The 20,581-nt window shown below is 42.9% G+C and overlaps 1 protein-coding gene across 1 annotated transcript; it reads right to left on the bottom strand.

Moving 5' to 3' along the window:
* Positions 1-9,771: 9,771 nt before the first annotated feature.
* On the bottom strand, positions 9,772-11,985 carry LOC147433667 (uncharacterized). Its single transcript, XM_086489772.1, has 2 exons — positions 11,919-11,985; positions 9,772-10,593 (listed from the first exon to the last, which is right to left on the bottom strand). The coding sequence occupies exon 2, from the start codon at positions 10,382-10,384 to the stop codon at positions 9,884-9,886; it is 501 nt and encodes a 166-aa protein (XP_086345898.1). The 5' UTR covers positions 10,385-10,593; positions 11,919-11,985; the 3' UTR covers positions 9,772-9,883.
* Between the last annotated feature and the right edge of the window lie 8,596 nt (positions 11,986-20,581).

Here is a 20,581-nt window from a genome sequence, read left to right as displayed (position 1 = left end):
ATCGTTGAAAATCAAGTGGTCATGGATGGGCACACACTCAATTTTTGCCCAATTTTTTTGGCAATTATTAAGCTTATCTAATGATTGAACTAGCCTATCATACACATCATTTACATGATTGCATACTCATGTATCATCAATTTCATCACTTTCATGCATGCACACACTAAAGATTAGGTGCACACACACTTGAAATTTTTGACAGTTTTTTCCCACTTTGGTGTGTGCACACACACAATGATTTTTATGCACACAAATGAATTGTTGATGAGAATTAAACATTATTTGGATACACACAAAGTTCATTAGTCACAATTTGACTATCAATTTCATTCAAAGTGTATTAAAATAGGTGCAAACTGTAGGTCAATTTGAGTTACACACCTAATTTTAGAAAATAATTAGCAACATTGAACTTTATTAATCAATAAAGAATTGACATAATAAGTGAGTGAACTTACATCTTAATTACACTCCAAGCTATTCCTTTGCTCCGCACGAAGTCGCATCATTGCACACACAAGTGTGTGCACCATCAAATCGGCTCCAAAATTGACCATTTGTAGGTCAAAATCACACACTCAAATCATCAAATAAGGCATAAATTAGCACAATTATCTTGATTAGAGTGATGATCCACCTCTTGCAAGGGGATTTCACATAATTTACACTTCAAATGTTAGTGGTTAGGTTAGCAAGGTTAGTCAAAATTAGTAAAAATTAGCATGGAAAGAAGCGAAATTAGCAAGGGTTAGCATGAAATTAGTGAAATTGGGGGTGGAATTGGGCGTTTGGGGTATTCATAAATGAATATAAACATCAATTTCTTGTACAACGTCATCAAATTAAACCAAAAAATGAGTTACACACTAAAAAATCAACAAAATTAGTAGTGAAATTACTCTATTCTACGCATCCTAAACTCACTAGCTTAGGTTATTGATCCCCGAAAATGGCACCAAATGTAGGGAGGCGTTGTAGCACGACCTAATCGCAACGCATAAAATTGTCAAATCGTAGATCGGCAACCCGGCTAGGGCATGGAAGCACGAGCCTAAGATGTATTGACATAGAGGATTCAAGGGATCCTTCTTCTCATCATAGAGAGAAGCCATGGAAAGGGGCTTCCTCTAGTCAACAATACATTCCTACTCACTAATCACTTGCACACAATCATGTGGTTGAAATTAACCTCTCACATCAATCACTCTTAGTCACAACTCTTAATCACAACTACACAAGCATGCAATTAACATACCTACTCCGCATTAGTGTGTCCATTCCGGCACAACCCCTCAATGCGACTACGTATGCACAGACACTTATTGCGTCTTGTAGAGAGAGATGAAGAGAAGGAAGGCATAGCCCTCACACACCATGGCCAATGGTGTGGATAGAAGATTAACTCAAAAAAGGGATTAGATATCTATCATCACATTAATACAATCTCACTCCACATAATCAAGCAAAGAAGACTAATAAGAAAGAAAGTGTAATTGATTATTAGAAATCAAGCGCTACATGGGCATAGAAATCCCATGAGCCTCATGACCATCCACTCTACAAAGAGAAGCCCTCACCCAAGAATGACTACTCATTAAGCATAGGGCTCTTTTATAGATTTGGGCCTCAAACCCTTCAACTATGGGATAAAGTTGAGCTCTCTAGCCTAAACTCATACAACTTTGGAACTCCTAAATGAGCCCAACACCTATACAATGAAAAGGAAACATTGTGCACTATAGCACATCCATAGCTTGATGTATAATTGGTGTAGCCTGTGTTAGCCGCTGCTAACATACTCAGGAAGATTTTATCTATCTTGACAATGTGGATGGAGGCTTAGCCTTAGGACTGCCAACCAATCTCTATAGTATATATGTTACCTTGACCCCATTGTGTGGGGAGGGATAGGTGGAGATATCGCTGTCTGCGAATCGTGGAAGAGAAGCAGTATGTCTCATGCACATGCAACTCAAGTTTTTCTCTTTCCCAAAAATAGGTCGGATACGAGTGAAAGGACGGTGGTAATGCGTGTGCTAGTATCCACCCAACCATGCTATCTTATAGCCTCCCCCTAGCGTACACACTATCCAGCCATGCCGGTGGCCTTGCCCGTAGGACCCATGTCCTTCGTTCGCTGCGTACAGAAAATTGTGCCTGCCTTCTTTTTGCTGGACAAGGGAGATGTCGTCTATAGATCGTGGAAGAGAAGAAGCAAATCGCATGCACATGCAATCCGCTTTTCTGTTGAAGATGATGAAACAGGAAACAGAAGGAAGACAGCAACTTAGAGTAGGAAGAAGATGGAGAAGGAGAAGACACAGAGCTTGTGTACGAGATCTCTGTAGTCTCTCTCTCTGTATTGGAATAATAATAATGTATATACAAACTCAGAGCTACAAAGCTTATATGAAACCCTAAGAGATAAGGTGTCCTTTCACACCAGATGTCCAGGGGGAAAAACCCAGTGGGAGAAAAGTGCCCCTGGTGAAGCGCGTATACACACTAACACTACTACATGTCTACAAATCCCCCCTGTAGTGATAGTGTGAATCCGTACAAGGTAGCAGATCATCATGTGTATGAGAGTAAGCCCAAAGCTTTTCGGAAAGCTTCAAAATTTTCTCGTGATAACGCCTTCGTAAATAGATCTGCAATGTTATCCTGTGTAGGACAGTAAGTTAGTGTGATCTCCCCTGCATGTAGCCTTTCCCTGACATAGTGGTAGTGAACCTCTATGTGCTTTGTTCTTGCATGAAATACTGGATTCCTTGCAACTGCCATAGCACTCTGACTGTCAGTGAAAATGGTAGTGGGTGCCTGTTGACACTCACAAAGATCTGCCAATAACCTGCGTATCCATACACAATCAACTGTTGCCGTGAAAGCTGCCCTGTACTCAGCTTCACAAGTTGATGTAGCCACTGTGGGTTGCTTCTTGCTTAGCCAAGATATACATGCATTTCCCAAGAAAAAACAATTGCCACTTGTGGAATGTCGTGTGTCAAAATCACCAGCCCAATCTGAATCTCTGTAACCAAGAAGCTGCATAGAACTGTGCTTTCCATACATATCCCCCCTTGGAAAGAACATGGCAAGATTAGGGGTACCTGAAAGGTAACGAAGTATGCGCTTCACAGCCTGCCAATGATGCATACCTGGGCTGTGCATAAATCTGCTTGCTTGTGAAACCCCAAATTGAATGTCTGGACGAGTGTTGCCTGCCAAATATATCAAGCAACCAACCGCTGCTGCATAAGTATGTACATCAAAAGGTTCTCCAGCATCGTGCATGCTCAACTTTGATCCAGTTTCTACGGGTGTAGAGATTGGCTTACAATTTTGCATACCAAACTTGTCCAAAATTTTATGCAAATATTTTGCCTGCAACATGTATATGCCATCTTCTGATTGCACAAACTGAATACCCAAGTAATAATGTAGCAAACCAAGATCAGACATCTCAAAGGTTTTTCTCAAAGCATCTTTAAACGCTTCAATTTCATCTGCACTATTGCCTGTAAGAAGCATATCATCCACATAAAGTGTTAGCATAATGAGAACTCCATCTCTCTTTTTGACATACAAAGTACTTTCTGTTGGACTATTCTGAAATCCCTGGCCAATCAAATAAGTATGTATCTTCTCATACCATGCTCTTGGAGCCTGTTTGAGACCATACAAAGCTTTACGCAATCTACATACCTTTTGCTCTTGACCTTTTACAACAAAACCACTTGGTTGACTTACATAAACTTCTTCCTGCAAATCACCATTCAAAAAAGCAGTTTTGATATCCAACTGATGCACTTTCCAACCATGATGAGCAGCAATTGCAACTAGTGATCTAACTGTGGACGCACGAGAAGTAGGAGCAAAGGTTTCATCATAATCTATGCCTTTCTGTTGCGCATAGCCTTTTGCCACAAGCCTTGCTTTGTACCTGTCAACAGTACCATCTTGTTTCCTTTTTACCTTAAAAACCCACTTTGTACCAATAGGCTTTTTACCTGTAGGCAAGTCCACTAGATCCCATGTATGATTCTTATGAATAGCATCAATTTCTTGCTGCATAGCATCTTTCCACTGAACACACTCTAAAGCTTGTTCAAATGAATCAGGCTCATATGCATCACAAAGAGTGCTAAAGCAAGCCAAATCTACTTGCTCTCTGCCAAAAGTAGTACCAGCACGTGTTTTTCGTGGCAACGGTGCATCCAACTTGCTATCCTGCAAAGTTTTCTGAACCCATTTAGGCAAGGTTCTTTCTTCCCTGAGAACTTCTTGCTCTTCACGCACAATTTCCTCTACATCATGAGGTGTCACATGCTGATCAAAAGATTGATCAAGATTATCAACCTGTTGTGATTCTTGATTCTCCACAAAAGAAGGAAGCAAACCTTCAAATACATCATGTGTCTGCATATGAGGTACATCAAAAGCAACCATAGGTTGAGCAGTAGTTTCTGCAAAAATTACATCACGACTTTCAAAAATCTTGTTTGTAGCAGGATTGTAAAGTCTATAACCTTTACTTCCACTACTGTACCCCACAAATATACATTTGATTGCCTTATCATCAAGCTTCCCACGTAACTGCTGAGGGATGTGAGCATAAGCAAGACAACCAAAAACACGAAGATAACTGACTGAAGGTTTTTTGTCATACCAAGCTTCATATGCAGTAATGGTCTTCAAGGCACGAGTAGGACACCTGTTCAAAACATGTGCTGCACAAGCAACTGCCTCCATCCATAGTTTATGAGGCAAACTCTTAGCCTTGAGCATACATCTAGCCGTCTCCATTAAAGACCTGTTCTTCCTTTCTGCAACACCATTCTGTTGTGGTGTGTATGGCATAGTGCATTGGTGTTTAATGCCTTTCTTTCCCAAAAAATCCTTAAATGCACCTGACATGTATTCACCTCCTCGATCGGTACGAAGAGTCTGTACTTTGCAACCTGTTTCATTTTCAACCATGGTGACATAATGTTGAAAAACTGCAAACACATCTGACTTTGCTTTGAGTGGATACACCCAACAAAACCTGGAAAAGTCATCAATGAAGGTCACAAAATAAAGGCTGTTTCCTATAGATGGCGTCCTCATAGGACCACATACATCACTGTGTACAAGCTGCAACTTTCGTGTCGCTCTAACTGAACCATCCTGCGAAAATGCAAATCTGTGCATCTTTCCAAGAACGCAACCTTCACATACATGTCTTGGTGGCATCTCCAATAAAGACAAATCATGCACCATATTATGACGTTGTAAAGTCATCAAACTGCCATAACTAATATGCCCAAATCTAGCATGCCACAACTCAGCATCCTGCATGGCCTGAGTCTTTGTTTCTGCAATACATACCTGAATCTGCTTTTCATAATGATCTAGCACAAATAGTCCATTTTCCAGCGTACCTGTAGTGATAAGAGAATAACCATTCTCTCGATCTCGTACAACACATCTGTCATCCTCAAAAATGACCCGAAGACCATTTTTTGCAAGAGAGGATACAGACAACAAATTCTTCTTGATCCCTGGAACATATAAGACATCTGGCAAGCATAAATCTGAACCATCTGAAATGGTAATCAAAATCTTACCAACGCCTTTGATTGGATAAGAAGCATTATTTGCACATGTCACCTTCTTTCCTGCTGGAGCTGCATCCAATGAACAAAACAAATCCTTCCTTGAAGTAATATGCCTGGATGCACCACTATCAAAGTACCAAATCATTTGTGTCTTGTCAACACTGTAAGCAGAAAAATCTGAACATACTACAAAAGCATAAGAATCCTGCACAAAGTTTGCAGACTCTTCTTTAGCTGTAGAAGAATCACTAGAAGCTGAAACAACCAAACTTGACTCTTTCTTCTTTTCTTTAGCAATTCGCTTTTTACACTCACTAATGTAGTGACCAGGTTTCTTGCAGTAGTGACATTTACCTTTCTTCTTGGACTTGTCGGAATCACCTTTAGACTTCTCTGAAGATTGTCCTGCACTAGACTTGGAGTAATGAGCACTCTCTTTACCCCTGTTTTTGTTCTGTACAACAAGAGCATGATCCATACCATCCACCTGTAAAGACTTGTTCTTACGTGATTGATCCTCCTGCAATAGCAAAGCCACTAACTCTTCAAAATGAAGAGGGTCAGGATTAGCTCGCAAAGACAGAGTCAAAGAAGTCTGAAAAGTCAAATAAGATGGTGGTAGTGAATTGAGTGTTTTGGAAACCAAGTCCTTCTCTGGAATCACTTCATCAATGCTAAGCAATTGCTCTTTAAGATCCCTGATTTTTGTAAGATGCTCGACAATATCGTCACCTTCGTCCATCTATATTTTGTCAAGTTGTTTCTTCAAAAACTCTATTCTGGCAGCGTTTCTTCCTCCAAACATAGCTTGCAGAGTGTTCCAAGCATTCTCAGAAGTTCTGCAAGATCTGATATGTGGTGTGATTGTCCTCTTTATGGTTAAGGCAATCACAGCCATAGCCTGTGCATCTTTAGTATCCCATCTCTTTTGCTCTGGAGTGACTTGTGAGGGTCCTGCACCAACAGCTGCACCACGACCAGGCGTGGCAGGTGCAATGCTACCTGGACTAACTTCATCTCCAGATACATAATCCCACAATCCTTTACCAACCAAAACATTTTTGGCCCTAAAAGACCAAAGAGAATAGTTGGTACCATCCAATTTGTCTTCGGATGTAAACGCACCAAAAATCTCTTTCTCCGTAGATTGAGCCATACTGTAGATGCACACAAGAGAGCAAAAGAACCTCCAAGAGATTCACAAATCTCCTCTCCAATGCAAGCAAAACTCTACACAAAATCTCAGCACAAAGCTAAGACAAGCTGCTTCCCAAAAGAACTGTTTACCTGAAGAAAATCTGTCAAAAAGCACACCCTCTTGATCTAAACGCCTCCGAAAAGTAACTTCTGCTACGCTGCTCAGAAAAAAATTCTGAGGGCTCGAACGGCTTCGAAAGGGGGGTAAAACCCCAGGTCACCTATTCAGAATACTCCCGGAACGTCGAGGATGCTCCCACGAACAAATTTTCCGAAAACTGCCTGAAAACTGCGATTGCGCGCGCGGACGCGAAAACGCAAGTAGAGGCTCTGGAAATCACCTCGCTCTGATACCAATTGTTGAAGATGATGAAACAGGAAACAGAAGGAAGACAGCAACTTAGAGTAGGAAGAAGATGGAGAAGGAGAAGACACAGAGCTTGTGTACGAGATCTCTGTAGTCTCTCTCTCTGTATTGGAATAATAATAATGTATATACAAACTCAGAGCTACAAAGCTTATATGAAACCCTAAGAGATAAGGTGTCCTTTCACACCAGATGTCCAGGGGGAAAAACCCAGTGGGAGAAAAGTGCCCCTGGTGAAGCGCGTATACACACTAACACTACTACATGTCTACATTTTCCCCTTTTCCAAAAATAGCTTAGATACCAATGAAAGGGCGGTGGTAGTGCTTGCGCTAGTCTCCACCCAACCATGCTATCTTATAGACTCCCCATTGCGTACACACTGTCCGGTCGTGCCGGTTGCCTTGCCCGTAGGACCCATGTCCTTACATGTACACATGATACTCATGGTTTTACTCAAAAAGATTTTATCTATCTTGACTATGTGGATGGAGGCTTAGCCTTTGGACTACCAACCAATCTCTACAATATATCTGTTACCTTGACCCCATTGTGTGGTGAGGGATATGTGGAGACGTAGCTATATGAAAATCGTTGGAGAGAAGAAACGCATCACATGCACATGCAACCAGATTTTCTCCTTTACCAAAAATAGCTCGGATACTAATGAAAGGGTGGTGGTAATGCGTGTGCTAGTCTCCACCCAATCGTGCTATCTTATAGCCTCCTCCTAGCGTACACACTATCCGACCGTGCCAGTGGCCTTGCCCGTAGGACCCACGTCCTTACATGTACACATAATACTCATGGTTTTACTCAAGAAGATTTTATCTATCTTGACGATGTGGATGGAGGATTAGCCTTAGGAATGCCAACCAATCTCTACAATATATTTGTTACCTTGACCCCATTGTGTGGTGAGAGATAGCTGGTAGGTTAAGGTTGTCCACTTTTTGTTGATTTTGTTTCCATTAGCATCAATTGTTTTTTAATACTAAGATGCCTCTTGGAGGTATAGTATTGTCTTGTTAATCCTTCTGCAGTTAGAGTAGACATGGAGATGGTTTTGACTACTATTGACATGAGAGAGATCCATCTGCTCATCCAATTTACTTCTTCCTATTCTTTTGGTTCTCCACCTTTACATTTTATGTTGCATGTTGTCATTGTAGTATGCTAGGAATGCATCGACTTATGGTGTTGTTACTTGCCAACTTAGATGCTTTCAGGTTTCTAAACCTTTCATACCTTGATATGATTCACCACCTTGAGTTGTGTCTTATTAGTTTGGCTTTAACTAGTAGGTATCATGACCTTCGCTAAAAACTTTATTTGCTGGCTAAAATTGGTAAATTCTTTCTTAATGGTAGTGTTCTTAGAGTGCTTTAGGCTATGATTGTCTAGTTTAACTGTAGCATTGTCTTGTGAACTCAAAACAAAGGACGTTGAAAGTTAGTATGCCAAGCTTTATGCTTTAATTGGTACGCAAGACCACGCGATTCCCAGCTACTTTTGACACATTCTTCACATCACCTATTATATTTTCCAAGCTGGTTAAAACAAAAAAGCAAAAAGCTAGAAGAAAGAGTATTCTACTCCCAGTTGTCTTTTGGGAGCTTCCACAAGAGCTTTCCCCTGGCAAAAATGACACACAATGAAAAACAAGCACTTGACAAAAAGAAAACACACACACACACACATACCTCACATACCTCCTTGCACTCCCTTTTATTCACTCTTATGTGAGTTGTTCAACAAGATAACTAGTTCTCAAATATTGACAAATATTCTTAGGGATTACTTCTTGTTATAGACCATTTGCAATTTGATTTGGTAGATCTAGTACTAGGTTTAGCCTTGGATCATGCTTACTTTGCTTAGAGACACTGTAATAGGCCATGACTTGGGTTTGTGACTCAGAACAAGTACTATTTATTGTTCTACGTTGGAAATATAACATGCCATAATTTTTGCATTTCAACGTTTACAATGTCTCATTGTCTCATGTTCTAACATTTCATTACATGTTACACTTGTGCTTTCACCTTTTTGGCTTTTTACTGCAGATACACCATCCAAGATCTAAGCGGATGTGCAGACCTCACTTTGCACATTCATAGCTTTTGAGGATGGAATCTACATCAGGAAGGAGGCATGTTAATCTGTGGTGGACATATATGTGATGGTTGTATTGTCATGGACCTTGTCAGTTCCACTACATTATATACATGCTTTGGTGATCACCACTTGTATTTCTAAGGTGCAACAAATTTAGAATTATGGTTAGGGATGTCCACCCAACTGTGTGGATGCCCATATGTGAAAGTGACCAACTCCTATATAAGCCTGTTGTAATCCTAAAAACCCCCATTCTCTACTTATGGTTACATATCCATTTTGACAGTGCGTATTTTTAAAAACAATATCACTCAAAAAAATTAAAATATAGAATATTAATAAACACCTTTAGTTAGTAAGAAGGGGAGGCATGACTGAAACTTCACTCCCAATTTCCAGATACTCGGTTAGAGAGAGAGAGAGAGAGAGAGAGAGAGAGAGAGAGAGAGAGAGAGAGAGAATGAAATAGACGAGAGAGGCACTCAGTTAACGATGAAACGCATTTATTGATGAAACGTTGCTGGTTAGTGGCGAGCATATGAGTTGCGCATTACATGCAGCGCCTCTGCAGCAATATTGAAGGGGGGCAAGGGTTCTCTCACACCATGGAAGCTATATTGTCAATGTTGTTGTTCTTGTTGACATTACGCCCATCAAAATGCACCATAGCGATGGAAGAAAGGTCTTGGCTTTTCTTGAAGTAAGTAGCGCCATCCTCTTCGTAGTAGGAGAGGCCCTGTGAGGAGTCGGAGTAGGAGGCAGCGTAGTAGGCTACGCAGCGAGCAGTGAGGACGGCAGGGCAGGGCAAAGAGTAGGCAGTGGATTCAAGGAACTGGAAGGTGGAGTACTCATCGTCAGTGTCGACCTCCACGAGGAAGTATTCGTCGCCTTCTTGGCGCCAAGCCAGCACTCTACCGCTGTCGGCGTTGATGAAGAAGAAATTCTGAGCCTGCGCCACGAAGAGGCGGATGTCGTCGCTAGGGTTGGTCAATATGTAGGTGGCGCCTTCCTCCGACAGCCGCACGTAGTATGTTGAGTTGCTCTCGTCCCACTCCGGCGCTAGATACCCGCCGCTGCTACCCCCCAGGCCTTGCAACATGTACGCCTCAGTCGCATACACAGCCGGATTACGGCACAACGACCAGTATGGGTACACCGGCAAAAAACCCCAGGTCCTCCAAGGGACACAGACTGTTCTCTACATTCGCCGCTGTACTACCGCCGTCGCATACGGCCACTATCATAACCATCACCACCAATAGTACATGAATAGCAGAACTCTTCCTCAGCTTGCAATCGGCGCAGCAGCTTTTGCACACACATCACACAGTAACACCTGTCAATTATATCTTAAATAACATCCACCAGGTCGATGCCTACGCTGTGCATGCAAATTACTCACAAGAATATGTAAAAATTTTCTCATGTAGGAAAATTGAGTCATTTTCAGTGTTTTTCATACTCTGAATAGCTCGAGAGACACCACGGGCCGGGCAGCGCCGACGGTCCCTGCCCCCAATTGCTAGGTATGCGGTGCCTCCCTCACAGAAGCTCATGATATTGAGGTAAGTCACACAGTAACACTTGTCAATTATATCTCAAATAACACTACTAGGTCGATGTCTACGGTGTGCATGCAAATTACTCATAATATACACAAGAAGATGTAAAAAATTTCTCATGTAGGAAACTGAGTCTTTTTCAGTGTTTTTCATACAATGAATAACATCATGAGCTAGCTTCAACTCGACAAACACCGCATACCTAGCTACGTATGATTGGGATCCGCCCCCCTAGGGTCTATGGTCCCCTACGCTCGTTACTAATTGACACCTCTATTTGGAGGTGGCATCAATGGCTCACGATCATCGGTTGATCGTGACCGTTGGATTGCTTACGGAATGCAAAAGATTTCCACTTTCTCGGATCCGGGACTTGAACCCACTACCCTCTATCCCTCGAGATTGACTCTAACCACTAGGCTAGCGCGCCCTCATTGAAAGGTGTGTGTGGGATAACTTTATAGATCACGACGTCGCGAACAAGTTTACACTTAGTTCACACCGAGTTCGCACTGAGTTCACACCAAATTTGGTGTGGTGTGCAAGCCCTCTCTAGTTCACACATAATTCACACCGTGTTCACAGCGAGTTCACACCGAGTTCACACCAAATTTAGTGTGTTGCACATATCTCCAAGTTCACGCCTAATTCACATCTAGTTTAAATGTCGATCGAACGGTCCGGATTGCACCCGCCTCGCAACACCTACTGTGGGCCATTGATCCCACCCCCCTGGAGAGGTGTCATTTAGTGACGAGGGTCCCCTACCTCCAATTGTACCTAGCTAGGTATGGGGTGCCTCCCTCACATAATAAGTCACAATGTGGAAATTATTGTGAGAATTTGTCCAAAACTCCTTGTGATATGACGTCAAGATCAGTCATCTTTCTCTCTCTCTCTCTCTCTCTCTCTCTCTTGATATATAGCTACTCAGCTGTCTGAAAACATGAAAAAACGTGAGAAAAATGGCCCTTTAATTCTGCATCGTATCCTAAAACACCATTAATATGATGAAGAGTTATAAGAAAGAAGCCAATTTTCTCAAATGCTACACGAAGAACTCCTGCCCACCTGCAGGCGCTAGCGTAAGCCATGGTTGCTGGGCGTTTCAACGTATAAACAGGTAGCTAGATATGCGATGCTGCGAATGCGATGATCTGGTCTGCGTTTTATAAGCTTTTCTGCATATGGTTCGTGCGGAGACGAGAGCCACAAAAATGCAGTTGATGAGTGTCGAGACTCGAGACCAATGCCGCATTGCCACATGTCGGATAAGCATGCAGTGAGACACACTAGGATAACGTTCCTGCCTTCATTGATGGATCTGATGACACCTTCCCGAAAAGATGTTCGAAAAGCACTGTTCTCCTGTCTGAAAAGGGAGTCCGAGTGATTAGAAATTACTCGAGGTTAACCTTCCTGCCTTCGATGGATATGATACCTTCGTGAAAAGAAGATGTCCGAACAGCACTGTTGTGACTTGTCCCTCCTCAAAAGGGAGTGATAAAAAGTTACTCGAGGCTGCCCAAAGCACATCTTTGACCTACTGTTTGTGCAAAAGAAAAAATAACAAGGTGAGGACTCAAGAGGTACGAAGGCCTACTAAGCTATGCGGAGATGAAGCAGTTCAAATACGTGCCTACAATCACATAGAAAATACACTTTTAATCTAAAAAGGTGAATGCGGCTTTAGAAAATAGCATTTGAAAGACAATGATTTCTTTTCATTCTCAAGACTTTTAAGCTTCCTTGGGGACAATTGTCAAGCAATGAAAATTGAACGACCTTAATTCATAGAGCACTAAGGCCTCACTACAACAAAAGAAGGTGTTATCGACGCATATATCGACGTTGTCCGTCGCTATGAGCGTCGCTGTGAAATCAGTCGCTATTAGCGACGCTGATAGCCACGCGTATAGCGACGACCATAACATAAATTTTTTTTCTTGGGTAGAGGACAGGTAGCATGGCCTATGTCCAGTTAAAAGATGGACATAGCCACAACCAGACTTCCTGCCCTCTGTCCAAGAAAGCGAGCAGCACCAAAATATCAACCATGCTCCCGCGCGCAGAAATTTCGGTAGAGTTCCCTTTGTTTTTACATAAACTTTTCAAAAAAAACCATATCATGTATACGTCTCCTACATGCTATCCATGTAGGATCTCACATGAGATTTAAGGCCAATGAAAGACAACCGTACCAACTTAAAAGCATAGCCATAACTTAAAAGCATAACCATAACGAACCATAACCATAACTTAAAAGCATAACTATAACTTAAAACCATAACCGGTTATAATCACTTTGATCAAAACCATAATGCAGATAACCATAACCATAAACAAAATTAACAATAACCATAAGCATAACCAGAAAGAGAAACAATAACTGTCTATACAATGACAATGACAATAATCATAACCATAAGGGAAACAATAACTGTCTGAACACTAACTGTTTGTACAAAAAAGAGACACAGAAGCGTGTCTGTGTTTCACAAAGCATATAGATGAAATCTGATCCACTAATGACTAGGCGTCACAACCTGCACATAGGACAACTCACAAAATTAGTATTGATATTACTTCACATATGCTGACTTAATTAAATCAACTCACACATATTAACGTCTCACCTCAAGCGATCAGCGAGACTGTAAGGCCTCCCAGTCTACAGGCTCTCCTGAAGCTTCAAGATCATTCAGTACTTCATAGATACCTCTGCGATATCCATCTGACTCCTCCTCGCGTGATGGAGCTCGATGCATCGCAAGATTCTGCGTTTATACAAAAATCAAAGTAATAAGAATACATGATTCATCGCGTTTTAAAAAACGACATAGTTAAGATTGGATTAGAAACTCACAAACTCATAGTGAAAGGTGTCGAAGCCTCCGCTGCCAAGATGAGATGTCCCCCTAGTCATCTGTCGTACCTGCGCGGCCTTACGTTGCTGTCTGAACCGCGTGGCCGCTCTCCGCTCATCCTCCCTGATCTGCAGCCATGTCTCGTGTGGGATGTCCGAAGGCTTCGGCGAGCCGGTCCTGAAAGCCTTCCGAGCTGCATCTCGTCGATGTTTGATGGTGTCCCGTGCAACACCCTTGATCCACCGCGCCGAAACAACGGAAGAAGCCGAAGCAGGCTGGTACTCTCTCAGGATGGTCTCCACTATGTAAGTGACTTTTTTCTTTTCTCGCTGATCCCAAGACGTCAGAATGCTGGTCGAAAACTGCAGCTCCACGAGCTGGAAAATTCGTTGTCGCTTCTCAGTCCCAACTCTATCCATGTCAACAGAACCATCTCCCCGTACAATATAGAGCTTGGAGGCACTAGGATCGTGTGCCCCCCAAGGTGTCCGAGGTGTGCCAAGAGTTGTGTCGAGAGGTATGCCTGGGTAAGACGTGTGTCGTGAGCGAGGAGGGGTCGAAGCATCTGTGGACCCTCCTCCAAAGCAACCACCACCTCCACCTGACGATCGTCAAGATCGGCGAGTGCGCTTATGCTATGGAGATGAGGACGTACCCGCCTCTGCCCCACCCCTAGGTGTCAAAGCGGTCGTGATGGGAGAAGAAGGCGTCGTACCCATAGGCGTCCTGAACCCCGTAGGTGTCCCCCTCTAGGCGTGAGTCTCTCGGGTGTGAAGCCCGGAGGCGTAGTACCCGTGTCTTTGGCTACCCAGTACTGAGAAGCCTTTGCCATCTGAGCAGGCGTCATCTGTGTAATGAAGCCCATGAATGCATCTGCACTCATGGAAGCGGCATCTGGAATCTCGTCTGCCATACTAAAGTCCTGCACAAAGAAAGTAAAATAAAGCGTCAGAACACAGTTATTTAAATTAACTTTAAGCTTAATTTTAAATCAAAGTCTTCACACAAACACTTACAGGCCTAGGCCTCGACGAGTGAGGCATCATCGATAAGATCTTGCACCGTATCATCGTCTATCTCTAATTGCAAACATAACTCTGCCCCGACTCGTTCTGGCAGATTGTCTTCATCCATTGCATCTTCATCTACAAGTGTCAATTCTGGCTCGTCTGCGTTATCCCTTGTATATCTGTCAGTTTCCTCTGCCATACCTTCATCCATCTCATCTAATGTCACAGTAGTATGGACGTCGTCTGACTGACTTTCCTCCAGGAGATCTTGCCCTTCAAATACTTGTTTATTTCTTGGAGAAACCTGAACCACAAACCACCATTGTCGCTCTCGAGGGTCCGGTACAAAGACCACTTGCTCGCAATGTTCGGGGAGAGCAAATGTGTCTAGCTGCTCTTACTGTCTTGTCCAACCATGCCATTGTAGGGAATTCAGGTAGAGGAGCGAGATAGTCTGGCAAGGGTAAGCCTCTAGTCGTTCGACTTCGCCTGAAATCCTGTCGCTCTAGATTGCGTCTCTCTTTCTCTTCTTCGTACCTTTCAAGCCATTTTTGCATCGGAGCTAAATTTAGTATACAGAACTTCATGATCTTTTCTCGCATGGCCAGGTTCATTTTCTTCGGCACCCCTTGCCCTTGTGGCTCCTCTCCCACCAGTCTTGCATCCTCCTCATCGCTCCACAGTCAAGGTATTTCTGGGTCAGAAACGAATAGAAATTCGGTCGTCAATACAAGAGACTCTTGCACCAGCTATCCTTCTGCCATGCTCCCCTCTGGACGCGCTTTTTGGCGAACAAAACCCTTAAGTGTTTTCATGAACCGCTCTAGAAAGAACATCCAACGGCTGTGGACTGTACCTGCCACTGCAACCTCATCTACTACATGGACGAGCAAGTGCATTTGGATAGTTAGGCAGCTCATGGGTAGATACTTCTCAATCATGCAAACTGCCTCAATGGAGTTAGCCCTTGCGACTCCAATAGATTCCTCCAGTATCTCCTTGGAAGAGATCCACCGCACTAGCTCTGAAATCTTGTATATGCAGGTCCGCACTTCCTCCGTTAAACACCCCTTGATCGCAATTGGAAGAATGAATTGCAAGAACTTATGCCAGTCGTGCGATTTCAACCCTGACAGTTGATCGTCACGGGTGAATGCTGTCTTGAGACATCGCATATATCCTGTTGGCGTCCTGAACTCTAAAATCACCCTTTTCACTTGTCGCTCTTCGTTTTTTAGCAATACCCATGGCGCTCTTGGAAGTTTTGTTTGACCAGCTGCATTGGTGAAAGGCCACAGCTCTGGCATCTTTCCAACCGACTGCAAATCATCTCGTGAAGCTCGATTGTCTTTCATTCCCATGATTGTCTTTCAGAGGAGCTCTCCCACATTCTTGAATATATGCATTGGATCTAGCAAATGGTTAATTAGTAGATCACCCCAGTACGGCAACGTATGGAGAATGGACAAACGTTTCATTCCTGGAACAGGTTGCCCCTCATGTTGCTCCCATCGGCGACACCACTCTTGTACATGCATAGGACGACATTCGACGAGACTAAGCTGGCCTTCACGCAAGTGATGGCCATCTGGAAGATAACGGTGGTGGCTTTGATAAATTGTCTTTCGAAGAGAGGTAGAATAGCGCACATTCAAAGATTGCCCGCAAATTGGACATGCATTGTATCCCGAAGTTGTTAGTCCTGCATATATCAAAGCATGAATCAAGCCAAGGCAAAGGGCTTGCGAATAACGAGAATTTTGTAAATCAATAACCATTACCAGAAGCTTCTCCGTATCCTGGCCAATCATGCATAGTCCACATAAGAAGTCCATGGATCTTTGCATGCTGTTGTCCTACTGGTTCAACCGCATCTGCTATGTCGATCCCATGCCATAACTCCTGGAGCTCGTCAACTAGTGGAGCTAGATAAACATCCATGTTTTTTGCCTTGAACTTACCAGGTACAATCAAGCTTAAAATCAAATGACCCTTCTTGATAGCAAGCCACGGCGGGAGGTTGTAATTGATAAGGCACACAGGCTAAGTGCTCCATGACGAGCTTCTCAAGCCAAATGGATTGACTCCATCCATTGCCATTCCCAAACGCAAATTGCGAGGTTCACTCTTAAAATGTGGCCAGGTATCTTCAATGTGCCTCCAAGCCTTCGAATCAGCAGGCACCCTAAATGTTGCGTCAGTGGATCTATTCGTAGAATGCCACCGCATCAACTTTGCAATGAAACCACAACGAAACATTCTTTTTATCATAGGAATAATAGGGAAATGCCGCAACACTTTAGCTTGTACTGTCTTGCCAACTGCATCTTGTTTGTAGCGCATTGCTCTGCACTTAGGACACGACAGACAATCTGTGAATTCATTGCGAAAAAGAATGCAATCATTTGGACATGCATGAATCTTGTTGTAGTCCAAGCCAACTGAGGTTAGAAGTTGCTTTGCGTCTGGCCTCGAGGGGGGCATTTCATTGCCAACCGAGAGAAGTTGCTCCCGCAATAACCTATTTAAGCCACATTAAATTAAAAAGCTCTCCGAGCACATCACCGTTGCAATCGGAAAATCTCTTTTGTAAATTACGTACCTAAACAAAGCAATGACGCTTGCATCTGACCACCCGTACACTGGCTGAAGATTCAAAAATGCCAGACAAGTACAAAGCACAGATATTTTGGCGCCTTCATAGATTGGTTGACGTGCCAACTTTCTCAACATGTCTTCAGGAGATAGGCGCACGGCTTCTGGTGCTGCTTCGTTCGCGTTCTCCTCGCTTGTCTGGAAGAAGGCATCCAACATCTCCTCCATGCCGTCGTCTTCTGTCTGTAAGCCCTTTTCAGCTTCCATCCATGGCTCTATATTGGTCGGATCTTCACGCATAATCTTTTCTCTCTCTCTCTCTCTCTCTCTCTCTCTCTCTCTCTCTCTCTCTCTCTCTCTCTCTCTCTCTCTCTCTCTCTCTCTCTCTCTCTCTCTCTCTCTCTCAGATGTAGGTGCTATGTCGCGGAAATCAATGCCCGTTCCATAGGAGTTGTATCGCAGATTCTATACGGTTTCTCTAGCAAAATCTCCGTACTTGTGCACATGCTCATTACATATCCTACGCTTGTGCAGGATTTGATACTTGCAGAGCGTGCATGAGCATGCAATCTTTTCCTCCATGTTAGTTGATGACATTGCCATCTACAATTATTATGAATGTTGTTTTAATATATATATATATATATACTCCTCACAGTGTAAACTACCTCGCATTCTCTAGTCTTGCCCAATCTCCGTACACCTCGGTCCAGAGGTGTACGGAGATCAGGACCACCGGGTCAAAATCTCGTCTTTATTGGTCAAATCCTATATGGGTAGACACATACGTGCACTCCCAGGTGTACATGGCAATGCATGTAGCAGGCAAAACCCCTTTGCCTCTTTTAGTTCCATAGTTTCTTCTCTGTCTACGAACCCACCTGCCTCCATTCCGAGGTAGCCTATCAGAGAAAGCTTTCCAATGCCGCACTTGATGAATCATATATTAAAGCATGACCATTTTTGTCATTTTTGTAATGTTCCGTCTGTTTGCAATTTTTTGCACAGGTTTTTCCAAGGATATTATGCCCATCCTGGTGTTTTTTTCACCACATGCACAAGCCATGGAAGTTCTCAGCCCAATGAAAGTTTTCTACCTGATTGTAAACCGGACGGGGCCTCCATGTCCAAGCCAGAAGATAATGTGAGATGGATGAGCAACTTGAGAAAGATTCAGAAGCCTTGCATGGTTCTTGCTCAAAAAAGCGATCTCGATCTCTCTTTCTCTCTCAATCTCACTCTCGCTATCTCTCTTTCTCTCTCTCTCTCTCTCTCTCTCTCTCTCTCTCTCTCTCTCTCTCTCGATCTCGCTCTCGCTCTCGCTATCTCTCTTTCTCTCTCTATTTCCTTATTTTCCTATCTCTCTCTCTGTCTCGCTCTTCACTTCCCTACCTCTCTCTCTCTCTCTCTCTCTCTATATATATATATATATATATATATATATATATATATATAACTCTATTTCTCTATCTTTCTAGCTATTTCCTATCTCTCTCTCTCTCTACTTACCTCTCTCTCTCTCTCTCTCTCTCGCTCTCTACTTCCCTATCTCTCTACTGATCGAACGAGCGACTGAGCTAGGGAGATCTAGACGTCCACGACTGCGGAGGACTACACAACATCAACAGAGGCTGCATCAGAGGATCTAGCTAGGTCACTTTGGCTTGACATGCATAACGCCCGGTCAGACTACTGACCATGGAGGAGATTGATGAGATCCGCCAGCGACAGTTGCTGGATCTCCTATATATGATCTACCTATCCCAGCTAGCTGGTTTAGCCGTTTAGTCCATACCCAGCAGTTTAGGATTCCATAATATTTTATTTTGTTATCTTCTTACTCTGACTTTGTATCAGATCCATCACATTGTAACTTTCTTGTCTCATGTCTCATAGGTCACTTTGGCCTTTCGAAGACGTTAATATAACATTTCATTTCATTTCTCTCTTTAATTATTTTTCTTTAATTTTAATTTACTAAGCATACATTAATTCTCTATCTCTCTCTCTCTCTCTCTCTCTCTCTCTCTTTCCTACACACACACACACACACCTCTCTCTCTCTCTCTCTCTCTCTCTCTCTTTCCTACACACACACACACCTCTCTCTCTCTCTCTCTCTCTCTCTCTCTCTCTCTCTTTCCTACACACACACACACACACGATGTAGAGAGAGAGAGAGAGAGAGAGGGAGAGAGGGGTTGGGGGGGGGGGGGGGGGGGGGGGGGGGGGGGCATGATACCTGCGCAGTAGGTGGAGGCCAAGATTTGAGCAGAGCGCAGGCGAAAATGGCCCCTGCTGCTCGCGGGTTTCGTTTTTTTTCCCCATTTTTTTTTTGCATCGCTATACGCGTGGGAAATAAAGCCTTTCCACGTGTATATCGACGCACATTGCGATGCGTATATCGATGCTCGCTAATTTCGTCGATATACGCACGTCGATATCTCCATGTAGTGTTGTAGTACCTTTAGCAGGCTAATAAGGTGAAAAGTGCCCAATATTTTACATCTCATGATGTAAAGTATTCATAAAAAGATGTTTTTTATTTATTGTTTTTATTTTACTTCCTTCTCATTTTATTTTGTTGCAAAATGTTGATATGAAATGTGCATCTTTCACATTATGTAAGTGAGGCCCTTTGTAAGATACAAACCATTTGTGATTATATATGTATGATTATATATGTATGATAAAGCTTTCCAAGGTCAAGGATGACATCATGTTTGAGAAAGTACTGGTCATGATTAATGCCGAGCCTAGCAGTATAAGAGCAAAAATAAAAAGGAAGATGTATGATGTCTTGGAATTGTATAATACAGACATAACCGAAAATCTACGGAGAACAATGCAAAAAGAGATGCTTCGTGAAACTCGAGCTGAGTTATCCACTGAGCTGAAAGGGGAGCTGCAAAGCTATGTGAGAGCAGAGGCGAATGCATCAGAATGTGTAATGCATAAGAAACTGGATGACGCACTCGTTGCCTTTGAAACTTGGAAGTCAAGAGTGGAAAAACGCATAGGGAAAAGGATGCTTTGATCGAAGACCTTAAGAAGCAACTTGCAACTTGTAAAGAGAAACTAGATACAAATGAAGCATCTTCAAATGGTAGGGCACAACCAGACTTGCAAGAAGAGGTGAAAATGCTAAAGAAAGATGTAGAGAATGGATTGAGGGCATGGTCGGTTATAGTCAAACAACACGAGGAGAACACGAAGTGGAAAAAATGAAAAATTCGAGCACAACACCCTCTGCTGGTCCGAG

Source organism: Adiantum capillus-veneris, chromosome 19 (assembly GCF_014529385.1).
Source record: "Adiantum capillus-veneris isolate H3 chromosome 19, ASM1452938v2, whole genome shotgun sequence".
Classification (NCBI taxonomy): Eukaryota; Viridiplantae; Streptophyta; class Polypodiopsida; order Polypodiales; family Pteridaceae; genus Adiantum; species Adiantum capillus-veneris.
This window is presented reverse-complemented; position numbering and strand designations above follow the sequence as displayed.

What these genes read in the sequence shown, in the direction of transcription:
- LOC147433667 (XM_086489772.1), bottom strand. Translation starts at nt 10,384, where the DNA reads ATGTTGCAAGGCCTGGGGGGTAGCAGCGGCGGGTATCTAGCGCCGGAG.